This window comes from Pituophis catenifer, unplaced genomic scaffold, assembly GCF_029215685.1.
Source record: "Pituophis catenifer annectens isolate HBS135680 unplaced genomic scaffold, rPitCat1.0.hap2 SCAF_1, whole genome shotgun sequence".
NCBI lineage: Eukaryota > Metazoa > Chordata > Lepidosauria > Squamata > Colubridae > Pituophis > Pituophis catenifer.
Genome location: NW_027256881.1, coordinates 40,788,574 through 40,801,185, shown reverse-complemented (window position 1 = coordinate 40,801,185; position 12,612 = coordinate 40,788,574). Strand labels below are relative to the sequence as shown.

Here is a 12,612-nt window from a genome sequence, read left to right as displayed (position 1 = left end):
AAGTGTAGTCTGGAAAATCTAAAACCTTGCTGCAAACCTGATGTTTCTCCTTGAACACAAAGCGAGAAAAGTTCCTATTTAAAACCCTACAAAAGTCAGACAATCCAAGCATTGTCATAGAGATATTTCATGCAAACTAGCTGGTCTTCCTAGGAAATTCCAGTAAAACTATGTCCATGGTATAGAGTCCAATCAGCCTAGAGAATCTTGGAGGAACCTATTGGGAGGTGAAGACTATGTGGAGTAGAATTTGAAATAGCTTTAGTTTCCTTAATTGCATGATAGGTAAGATTAGCCCTTAGTGAATTTCACTGACACATTGAGGAGAAAGGGATGAGCATCCTTGTTTCATCATCCTCATGCTGTCCTCCATATGCAGATAGTGAATTCCTAGAAGGTTGAACCCTTTGCTAACTATAGAACAGGGGTCCTCAAACTACGGGCTGTGGGCCGAATATGACCAGCCGAAGCCATTAATCCGGCCCATGCAGGACCATGAGGCTGCCCTGCCCACATCACCCCACCTACCCGCCAGCCCCCAGTTGCCTTCCGGAAGCCGAGGAGGCCAAAAATGAACCCCAGCCTCCAGAGAGAGAGGGGAGGGGAAGGAGGGAGGAAGAGAGGAAGACACACACACACACACACACACACACACACACATACACACAAACAGAAGTCCCTCACCTCCCCCACCCCCACCCCCCGCAAGGCAGCCACAACCCTTCACTAACCTGCTTTCCATCCCCAGGAGCATAACAAATTAAAGATAAATTTGTGTGTATTGTTTAATGGACTGTTAAATTGGCCACACCCACTCAGTCACATGACCACCTAGCCATGCCCACCCAGTCACATGACTGCCTAGCCATGCCCACCCAGCCAGTCTGGCCCCCCAATAGTCTAAGAGACTGTGAATTGGCCCCCTGTTTAAAAAGTTTGAGGACCCCTGCTATAGAAGGTCTCTGGGAGAGGAAGACTCTGGGGAATTGGGATCCTCAATGACATAGAGATCTATTGATAGAGGAAGGTCTCCTCTGTAGACATTTATGGAAGCAATAAGAAGGCTTATCCATACAGTCATTTTAAAACATATAGATTGTTACCGGGTTTCTTACTCTGAAAAGAAATAATGTGAGGCCTTTTCCCACCCACCATGCAAACAGCATCTTACAACAACAGAAAGAAAACTCTGGGGTGAGTTTTAGGCTTAGATTAATGTTTGAAGCTTGGGTTGTTCATCTTGTTCTTTAGAAATATGAATTAACCAAAGAGCAGGAAAAACAGAGGAAATGGAGGGGCGTCTATGTACTTGACTGCCGAATATTAACAAGGGATTAGCTTTGGAACGCTTTGTTTCCTTACATTGTACTGTTAGATGAGGGCTTTGTTCTTCAGGCACCTTAAATTGGAATCCTGTTAAGATTTTTAAAAGTATTTTGAATAGCTTTGGCAGAATGATTTTTGGTTTCTACACAATTTTATTTATTTTATTGCACTATTATGTTGCAATTTGTTTACAGTTTCCAAACAAAAAATATCCAAAACTGAAGATATTTTGAAACTTGGGGAGGGTGGCAGAAACAACAGTGGGGAATCTAGGGTTTAATTTCTCTGAACTGATCTTCAGTGCTGGGACACTGGAGATCCTATTAATTTCTGAGGTTTTGTGAAAGACACCGCTCTGAATTTTTAGAATGTTTACACATCTTATGACTTTGTGGAATTCAAAAACCCTTTTTACTTTTTTAAAGCTTAATATTAGTTCTCTTGAAAATAAGACAAAATGAGAAATAAAGGAGCCTTAGTTTGGCAGTGGAAAATATACTTTGCATTCCAAAAAAAATATAGGTTCAGTTGTCTTCTTTTCTGATTAAAGGAAATCTGTATTACAGGTTTTATGAGAGGTCTTGGCAAGTGAGATGCATAAGCTGCCCTATCACCTTTCTTGCAGCATTCAGAGACCACTAAGATTGTACCACTGAAATTTGCTGGCAAACAACCAAACATTAGTGTAATTTCCCATCAAGTACTGGAGGAAGTTTTTTTTAAAAAAAAAAACATTAAGAGTATTAAAGCTTGGATTGGTTTAATTTATCTCGAGAGTAGGAGGGGAACAAAAAGCCTTCCCACAAAAAGTGGGAAGAAAGACTGTGAATTTTATCCAACAATAACCTTAGCTCCTTTCTTCTTTAAAAAAAAAAAAACAGTTCAGTCCTCCCCTCCCAAAAAGTGTCCACACCAGTTCATATACTTGTGGTGTATATAATGAGTTGGTAATCATTGTGATAATGAAAAATGTTTTGAGATTTTTGCTCTTATCACTGAATACTTTAAATAAGAAATTGACCTTCCTAAGCCTTATGAAACTCTTTAAAGCATCCTGTTCTAGATCCCTCAATAATATGTTCTATATCAGCGATCACCAACTGGTGGTCTATGGACCACTAGTGGTCCGCGAGAAAATTTTGGTGGTCCACAGAAAAATTATTTGCATTTTTTTATATTACACTAAATCAGGGGTCCTCAAACATCTTAACTTTAGTGCCATTTTTAAAGCATCATCAATTTTTTTTCATGCTCATAAAAAAACATGAAAAACATGTATCTGATGTAATGAATAGCAGAAAAAACAGAAAACAAAAAAACAGAGTTGGAAGGCACTCTGGTGGGTTTGGTGTTACCACTGGTTCGCATCATGCATGCACTTCACCTTTATTCATTGTGAGCCTTAGCTTTCCTCACTTCATCTTTGCAGGCTCGGGCTATTTGCTGATATTCTGCCTTAGTTATGTGCTGCTCTTGTGCAGGCGCTGTATAGATGTAACATCTTTTTCTTGAAGATATTTTTTATCTGTAAATAATTATTTGCCAGATCACATGGAAATAGACAGGATTTCAGTTACCTCTTTAATATACAGTATAGTTAGTGGGTGGATCTGTTTGACATTTTAAGGTTTAAAAAGCACAATACACTAAGAATAAAACTCTGAATAGGTATTTCTTCTGTGCACCAGCACTTTATGTTCCCATGTCACATGTGAATTATTCTTTATCTCTGTCCCTATAAGAAGTGCTAGATGTAAGCATAGTATGTTCTATCAGCCATACCACACATTAAAAAATAATCATTTCACTGTCCTGGCCATTCCGTGATTTTCTATTTCTTTATTTCAAGGGGATGATGAACCAAGCTTGTAGTTAGGGTTCATTCCTCTAAGGATTCTGCTCTTCAGTCCTGCTTCTCTTCTGTTCATGTTATTGACAGCAGCTTTTTCATTTCAATCCCGTTTAGGTCAAGCACATTTTGTGCTGATTAAAATGTATTTGTGTTAATTGAAAAATAACCTGTTTTTTCCCCCACTACAACACCTGTTAATGTTTTTTGGTTCTACTGTGGTTTCTGGTTTTGAGTCTTCATACCCATCTTCTTGAACCATCAATTTTATCTATATCATTTGTTACACCCAGATATACTGTATCTCTGCCCCAGTTTTAGATGGCATAGTATGTTCTTTTGTGAATAGCTCGGCTTGGATTTCACCATCTCAATTAAAAGAAAATACAAGAGGTTGCTTGTTTTATTTGGATGGTCCTGTTCTACCTTTGTCTATTCCTTTGCTATACATCTGTCAATTGTTTGCATTCTCAGTTATAAAACAATACACTCTCTGTGTACCCATAAATAAAGAGTAGTAAAATGGTGACATTCAGCTTTGAAATATTTAGTGAATCTGCCAATTCTTGTCTTCGAAAATTGTACAACATTTGGATCATAATCTAAACTATTATATTAGCCAAATGCACTTTTTTCTGACTCATTTGTATATTAAAATTTTACCCCTTGTATATAAATATAAATGCAATAAAAAAGCACAGTGAAACATAACATTGATTTAAGTACATATTAATCTGATTTAAGAGTTGCTGTGATTTATTACTATATAATGTTTTGAAATGGTCTACCTCAGATCAGTAAAGACTACTGCAGTTACCATAGAATAATAACAGACAGTTCAAAACTCTACTGAGTTAGGAAAGGCATCAGAAAGACTAATGCAAATAGAATATTTTGCACGATGTTTCTGCTTTTCCCAGAGTTTATCTTGCTGTATCTTACCACCTTATACAATTTTTCCACTATGTAACTGAAATTGGTTATTTGTTTTCCATGCAGTTCATGACAAAAAACCCAAACAAACGTCTGGGCTGTGTGGCATCTCAGAACGGTGAAGATGCCATTAAACAGCATCCATTCTTCAAAGAAATTGACTGGGTTCTTCTAGAACAAAGGAAAATTAAGCCACCCTTCAAACCTCGGATTGTAAGTATTGATCTGAGTTGTGCAAGAGAACTTGGATAACATAAAAACTGGTTGACTACCTTTATGATAGTAAGGTTGCAGAAGTGGAATAGAACTGATAATATGGTCAATTTTTTGCCATACCAATGAAAGTGAATTAATTGTTTTCCTTAGAACTATGTGTCATACTTGTTAATGAAACACTGAATGTGAAAACAATCAAGAGCTTATGCTATCCTGTTTTTGAAAGTAAATCACAGAAAATATTGCCATTATCATTTGATAACCTTTATATCTAAAACCATTAATTTTGTGTTATGGAATGATAAGCTACCATGTTTTCTTGCTGCCATTTATTGTCACTGTAAACACAGCTAAGATAATCATGCTTCACATATTAAGCTAAATATGTGAAGGTACCCTCAGCATCCAAAACTCATATTGGATATGTATTCTTTCATGTAATATCAATACCTGCATCAATTGGGAATCATATTTATGACTGTCATGCATTGTTTTGCTGAGATACTAGATGCTGCACTCTTGTTTCAGATTGACTGAGACTGTTAAGTAACATTGCTAGTAACTCTGAATTCTTATTGTTGTATGTTGTTTATTTTTATTGCTGTATATTGGGTTTTTATTTTTTGTAAGCCACCCAGAATCACTGTCAGTGAGCGGGCAGACATATACATTTTCTAAATAAATAAATTCTAATTCTGTGAAAACTCAAGAAATTCAGTTTGGTGTAGTGATTAAAGCACTGGCCTAGAAACCTGGAGGCTGTGAGTTCCAATCCTGCCTTAGGCATGAAAGCAGACTGGGTGACTTTAGGCTGGTCACTCTCTCTCACTCCAACTCACTGCATAGAATTTGTTGTTTTGGGGAAAACAGGAGGTGGAGGAAGTATTAGTATGTTCAACACCTTAAGTTACTTATAAAGCAATAAATGTGGATTCTTATTTTTTTTAATCCCCTTGCTGTTTTTTCCTTAGTCCTGATTCACTGGAGAGTTGGCAGGTGCTATAATGAAATCCAGTTTATGGTCTCTTTTCATATTCAAGATCCTAATATTGTTAATACATAGTATTGACAAAATGTATTTTATTTATTCAAAAGAATATATTTTCCAGTGATAAAGTTCATCAACAAATGTCTGATATCATTTTCCTAAAAAAGATCTCCAGTTATACTTTGTCTATGTAAGATCATCAGATAAGAAGTTACTTTCATGGCTGAGTGAACCATTCATAATATTTCTTATAAAGAGCTCTGTTTCATAGTTGTTGTACTTAATGTCAATCTATGCACATCTGAAAGAGTTCTTACTGACAGATAAACAGCCATGAAATCTTGAATGATGAGAGATTAGAACATGCATATTCAAGTGGGGTCTCATTTCTGTTCCCTTGTCACAATTTGAATTATTGTCACTCAGTTCTAGCTCTCTATTGTATGTTATATGTACGTGTTTGGAACATTGACTGGGGGTAGGAACTTATTGGGTTTTGTATTGAAGTTTTATTGGAAGCCACCCAGAATCACCAAGAGTGAGTTGAGTGGTCATATAACATTTCTTAATTAATAAATAAATTGAGGTTATTTAATTTTAAGCCAATCTATTCATACTATTTAAATGTGGGAGCTTTTTAAGATTTCTTTTTTCTTCAGTGTTCACTAAAAGACTGACAAAAAATGAACATAAAAAAGTTGCATTTCCTTGTATTGTTACCCTCTTTTCCTCTGAAGATGAAATATGCTACTTGCTGGCTTTTATGTGTGCATTATTTTATTATTTCTCCTTCACATTCTCATTCTTAGCCAAATTAATAATAGTCAAATACAGCGCTGATTTCAAACTTGCAAGAAAAGAGAGAAGAAGTGGATAAACACAGATATGTGTTGTGCTTCTGTTTATACTTTTGTTGCTTCTCCAGCTAATAGCTGAAATAAAGTGTAGATGTTTTTGTAGGCAATTAAATTCTTCCATTAAGTTTTTACTCGCAGCATATACCATCAGGAGCTTCCACTGAACATCTCTATGACTTAGGGATACTTGTCTAGGCTGAAGTCTAGATACTTGTGATGTCAAGGAGAATAATGAAGGGAAAGGGAGGTAATTCATAGGCCAATGGTATGTACTCATTGTTAAGGCTGAAATACAGGAGGGTGAATACAGATGAATCTGAATTCATTACTGAGATATTGGACTGCAAAATGAATTTTTAAAAACCTGTAGTATATTTCTTTGTAAAAATACCGATCAGCTTTTATGAAATCAAAGTACTTATTCATAGAAGCTCTTCAGGGATCTATTGCGCTAATTACTCCCTTCTATCCACTACTGCTAGATTATCATGTTATGGTGTAAAATCACAGAATATTGCCCAGTGCACAAAGAAATTTGCCTTTCTACTACCAGATTCAACATTCCAAATTATTCTCCTGCCTGGAAATATAGCCAGAAAATTATTTTTTACCCTGTAAATAAGAACAACTCTACACAATTTGATTAAGGATGGCCAATTTACTTTAATTTTGTGTACATCACTTGTAAATATGTTCATTCATATCCCCATTCCATTACTGCTTTTTCATCAAACCTCATCAAACTCCAAAAGTATATGCATCTCTTTGGATAACTCGGTTGTTCAAAAAAAAAATTCAAAAGTGGACCTTGCAATTGCGGGGAAAATGCTAGGAAGAATATACAGATTAGTCCTCAACTCATGACTGCAATTGAGACCAAATTTTCCATCGTAAATCATTGCAAATCAAATCAGACACGAATTTAGGATGGTTTTATGATGGCCATTAAGCAAATCACCATAGGTGTTAAGCAAATCACATGGTCATTAAACAAATCCAGCTTTGCCAATGGGTGTTTTTTGCCATTGCAACGGTCATAAGTGCAAGTACAGGTTGTAAATCACATTTTCCAAGGCCACCATAACTTTCAATAAATGAATAGTCATAAGTTAAGGACTACCTGTATATGTGTGTGTGTTCATTCATTCATATTCATTCAGTGACAGTTTGAAGTTACAGCAGCATTGAATGAAGGGACCTACAACTGGTCCCTGAAGTTACAATCCTGGAACAACCTCTTCAGAGAACAGGGAGAAGCGCTCTTAAGATCGTTTGCTTAAATGCAAGAAAGAAGGACAAGATATGCACCAGAGGGTTGTTTGGGTTTGTCAGAAAACTCTGACAAGAGAATTCCACTGAACTCCTTGAAATATAGATCATTTGAAATTTGAAATAAGACCTGAGGAGAACACTTCTTAATCAGACTTACTGTAAACTAACAAATATTTAGAGCAATCCTATCTGTGCCATTTGAAAGGAAAAAGCAAATTTTACTAGAATTTACTTCCAAATAATCCTGCATAGACTTGTTGCCACAAAACCATGGCTTGATTCGAGCACAATCCTATAAATTTCTGATCAGCCTTTTTCAGCAAAATGTTGTGACCAACTAACATAGTGCAGTGTTTACAGATGATGGCACCTTTAGTTTTGCAAATGGAGAAATTCAGTGTAAAGCTTCCCCAAATTACCTCAGATGCTGCCAGAAGATAACACAACTTGCAACTTCCACTGGTTTTGGACTACAACTCTGAGATTTTCCAGCCAGCATCTCTTACCCCCAGCAGGGAAATCTTCTTAGGATTTAAGTGCTGAATATGTTTATAGCAGTCCTTCGTAAATTGCTTCTTCACCCTACTCCACTACAATTGCCATCACTTCCCTCATGCTGGCTTGAAATGGTGGACATGCACCATGGCAGGAAAATTACAGACAGGAAGATTAACCTGCATTCTGTGCATGAATTGTTATTTCCTCATTCTGCAAGTGATCTTGTATAAAAATATACATCCTTCTTGCTATATCAGAATAAAAGTTTCCCTTCTTTTTTTCTTACTTATTTCAAAAGAGAAAGATTTTTCAAGACATTCTTTCATGGTATCCTCTAAGATTTCCCTCCTTATTTCAGATTATTGAGGAAAGATGGTCAGGGATTTTTTTTCCCTTCCAAATAGGAGACTTTGTATTTCAGGGGTTCCTAAGGTTGTGATCATGAAGTACCCGGAAAAAAAGGCTGTGCTAAATGCTTGACAGCCTTTTTCCTCCAGCAATCTGTTTTTGCAGTCCTAGTGAGGCAATGAATTGTAAGAATATTAATTTCCTTGGTAAACCAATGCTTAATTTCTGCTTGAGAATCATGCATCCTATTCAAGACACTCAAGAGTCAGCTTCAATTGGAGCAGCTTATCAACTTTACAAAATAAATCATATCTAAGATAATATAAATAGTACTATCAGCTACTGATACTTTGGGAGTTACTAAGTGTACTTCTCAAATATTTTATTTTTAGCATTGAAAGATTGGAAAAGTTGTTCTTTGCCGTATGCAGTCATAAAACACTCCTCTTTTGAAGCATAACCATAGCCTGTAATAATTGAAATCTGTGTGTGTGTGTGTGTGTGTGTGTGTGTGTGTGTGTGTGTTTCTTTTTCATTCAAGTTTGGCCTCAAACACTATTGTAATCCATATTCTAATAACACGGGTAATGTGTTAGATTTTCCCTGTAGCATTTATTTCCATTTAAATTAAACTGTGGTGGTGCAATGGTTAGAATGCAGTACTGCAGGCTACTTCTGCTGACTGCCAGCTGCCTACAATTTGGCAGTTTAAATCTCACCAAGCTCAAGGTTGACTCAGCCTTTCATCCTTCCAAGGTGGGTAAAATGAGGACCCAGATTGTTGGTGGCAATATGATGACTCTGTAAACTGCTTAGAGAGCCCTGTAAAGCACTGTATATAGGTCTAAGTGCTATTGCTATTTAAATGCATTTATTCCTTTAAAAGAAAAATGGAAGAGCCAGCCCATGTTCACACTAAGTGCTGTCAGCCTGCAAACAAATGCTTTCTTCTGGTGGAGGAAAATAAACCACCCTATGTCTAGAAATATGTAAAATCTCAGGCCAAATAATTGTGAGCATGCTCAGTGGCTACAAAGTGCTTGCCGACTGCTGAGGGTTAGAAACCCCGGATGGAAGAGAAATGGATGGTCAGAAACTAGATTGAGAGTTTGCCACAGTGAAACATTTTGCTTTTGCAAACCTAATTGGAGAGATGTGTCAGGAATTGGAAGTGCTTTAGCTTAAGATATGTCAGTTGCAGAAATATCAGTGTGTGTTTGTTTTCATAACGCTGTGGCAAATGCCAAGTTGCACACTGACGATGGCAGTGGCTGGAATTCTTAAAGAGGGACTTTCTTTCTGAAGGCAACATTTTAAAACCAAATGTGCCTATGGTAATTTGAAGAAGTTCTTTTCATTTTTTTAGAGCTTTTATAACTATTGTGCCAAAATATGTGTGCATTTTAAATAGAGGATTTTTTTCTGTTCAGTTACTTTGAAGTCATAACATTGTATATACAGCTTCTTATTGGTCCCTGTTGTAAGCATGAGATTATGATTTTTCAATTTATTTGAAGCAAGAAAAATACTTCTTGAAGATAGTCACTTTTAATAATGCATTAGTAATAGTCATGGGAACACCAAAATTACTGGCCAAATAAATTTATTTTTGTGTGAATATTCTCTCTTTTCAAGTTTGCTTCAGTGTGAACGTCCCTCTTTAAGGTAAGGCCTACAGTGTGGGGAAAATATCCAGGTAGGTCTGTTTTCAGGCCTAATATACAAAGCTGAGGTGTTCTTTCAGTCTCATGATATATTTCCATTAAGTCATCTGATGCATGGCAATTGGCATTTAGATGAAGGGAGATGCAAAGTGGGGAGCTGTCTTGCATGCATCTGCATGAAATGTAGTTTGCTCAATCAGTTGGGGATGGGGTGGTAGAGTTGATCCATGTTCCATTGTAAAACACTATTTCATTGATTCCACACTTCCCTCTCTTTCTCTATGGACTGAATTTTTTTCTCATGAATAGACCAAAAATTTCAACCAGTGTATTAAAAGAAGTACTAGAATTTTTAACATGTAGTTTGTATATTTATTTATGTAATAAATTTCAAACTGTGTGACAGGTCAAGATTCTGGAAAATAAATCATAGATAGATAGATAGATAGATAGATAGATAGATAGATAGATAGATAGATAGACAACAGACAGACAGACAGATAGACAGACAGACAGAGGCAGGCAGGCAGGCAGGCAGGCAGGCAGGCAGGCAGGCAGGCAGATGTAAGTTCTTCTGCAGTTAATTCTGCTGCATTGACTGATATTAGTTTGCTAAGTCCATCCAAGATAGAGAAGCCACAAAACATGCCTATCCTAAGAAGAAGCCTTCCTTCCGTGTTTCTTACAAGTCATTGATGGGCATGGTTGATGTGACCAGATGATGAACTCAAGCCAAAACCTAGAACATAGGAGGACTGATTCTCTTCTGAAAATATTTTTCGTTGGACATGTTTGAAACATAATTATGATCAATATTCTTAGATATCCAAAATACATCACTGTATCTACCTTTAATAATATTTCCATTAGCTATACATTTAGTATGTCTTAAGTTATATTACAGTGATACAGTAGTACTTTGCACTTCAAATCTTCCCCTAAACTTCTCACAGAAACCTCTCATACCCCTAAAAGAGGAACCATCTCATTTCCCTGACAATTTAAATAGAACAAAAATGCCTTATGTGGATAAATAGCTCCTGTCTTACATTTGAATTAATATAATTGCTCTGTTCACTCCTTTTCATTGTCATTATATGAGGCCTAAGAGAAGGAATAAACCCATTGTTCCCACCTGTCTCCACCATGAGTCCTATGTTGGCCTCAAGAACATATCCAATAGAAGCCTTCTCCATTTCCTATGTGCTTAGCAACCCCTGATCTGTCAGAGATTTAAATCACACCAGGAGACAATATGAACGAGTTTGTGTTCCACACTTGAGGTTGCTGCTCAAATGAAAAGCAAAAAAGAGCAATAAGCTCTTTCCAGGCAACTTTAATTACAAATGACATTTCAAACGGTCTGCCAAGTTTGTTGGAATAGTTATTCAGTGCATAAGATTGCACTGTGCATCCAGATTTTTCTTAGGACCAGATACCTCCTTAAGCAATGATAGTGACATCCTTCCAGAAAAAAAAAAACAAGAGGAAGTGTTTCTCTATAATACTTTCACTAACATTTGTTTGAGGTGTAGAAAACATAAACCAAATAGCTATAGAGAAATTATTGTCCCATGAAAGACAGAACATCCACAATGGCCCTCTTTCCCCCTATGAGTTTTATATGCCCTTTGAAAGAATTTATAAACCATATTTTCTCATCATATTGAAAGAGAATTGGTAGGGTGGAAACTGAATAATATTTGTTCTTTTTAGTTTCATGAGGGCAGGGAGAGAGGATCACTAGAAGCTGTTAGAATGAAACATACTTAAAAGTCTTTTTTTTTTTAACCTATCCTTCAACTGGCTAGGTTTTAGAGTTCAGGTTTCTTCCATTTTAACTTATGTCTTTACCAGAAATGTATGTAACTGCCTAGCAATATTTGCTGGAAAGATTCTGGAACCAGCATTCTGTTCTTTGGCATGGTCCATGCCGTTTGTTTTTATTTCTGTAGTATTTATTTACAGTATTTACTTTTTATTTATTTCTTTTTTACTACAAATATTTGTCCAGAAATCACTTTGTGGGAATCAGCAATTCCCTAAGAGGAAAAAAAAGGTTTAAATACAGAGACATTACTGAATAATTGTGTTATAAGGATAAAATAATTACATTAAATGTAAGAAAACAGGGCAGATGGATCAGTACTATGGAAGAGGAAACCTACTCCTAAAGAGTTTTCTCAGAAGCTTTTCCACTGGATTTCATGAGTAGTTATTTCCATGTTGACATGGGTCAGTAACCTTTACTGGTCTCAGCTATCATTGTTCCAAAACCTCACAAATTCAAGCACTAGAAAATTAAGCAATCTAATGGGTTTGGGCAGCTTAAAAAACTGCCTTTGTGGTGATTGTTATTTAATACAGGGGTCTGCAGGGTCTTTTCAGAATGTTATGTTGTTCATGTCTGAAGTACATTAATATCTTCTATAAAAGTGCAGGCTGAAGACATCCAGAACTTCTCGTTCCCTTGCTTGTAATGCTTACAGTACTAAATTTGATTGCCCCTTTGATCAGAAGTTTTTGGTGATAGTGATAGTAAATTTTGATCATATAGATCCAAAGCAAGTGTTGTATGTATGTATGTATGTATGTATGTATGTATGTATGTATGTATTGTATGTACCGTATTTTTCAGAGTATAAGACATACCTTTTCCCC

At 36.3% G+C, this 12,612-nt stretch overlaps 1 protein-coding gene across 1 annotated transcript in view; it reads left to right on the top strand.

Annotated features, from left to right (window-relative positions):
• PRKCE (protein kinase C epsilon) overlaps positions 1-12,612 on the top strand; it is a 345,221-nt gene that overhangs the window by 325,154 nt on the left and 7,455 nt on the right. The window contains exon 14 of the mRNA XM_070948304.1: positions 4,175-4,321. Within this exon, the coding sequence (XP_070804405.1) occupies positions 4,175-4,321 (147 nt within the window). The remainder of the gene's footprint in view (positions 1-4,174; positions 4,322-12,612) is intronic.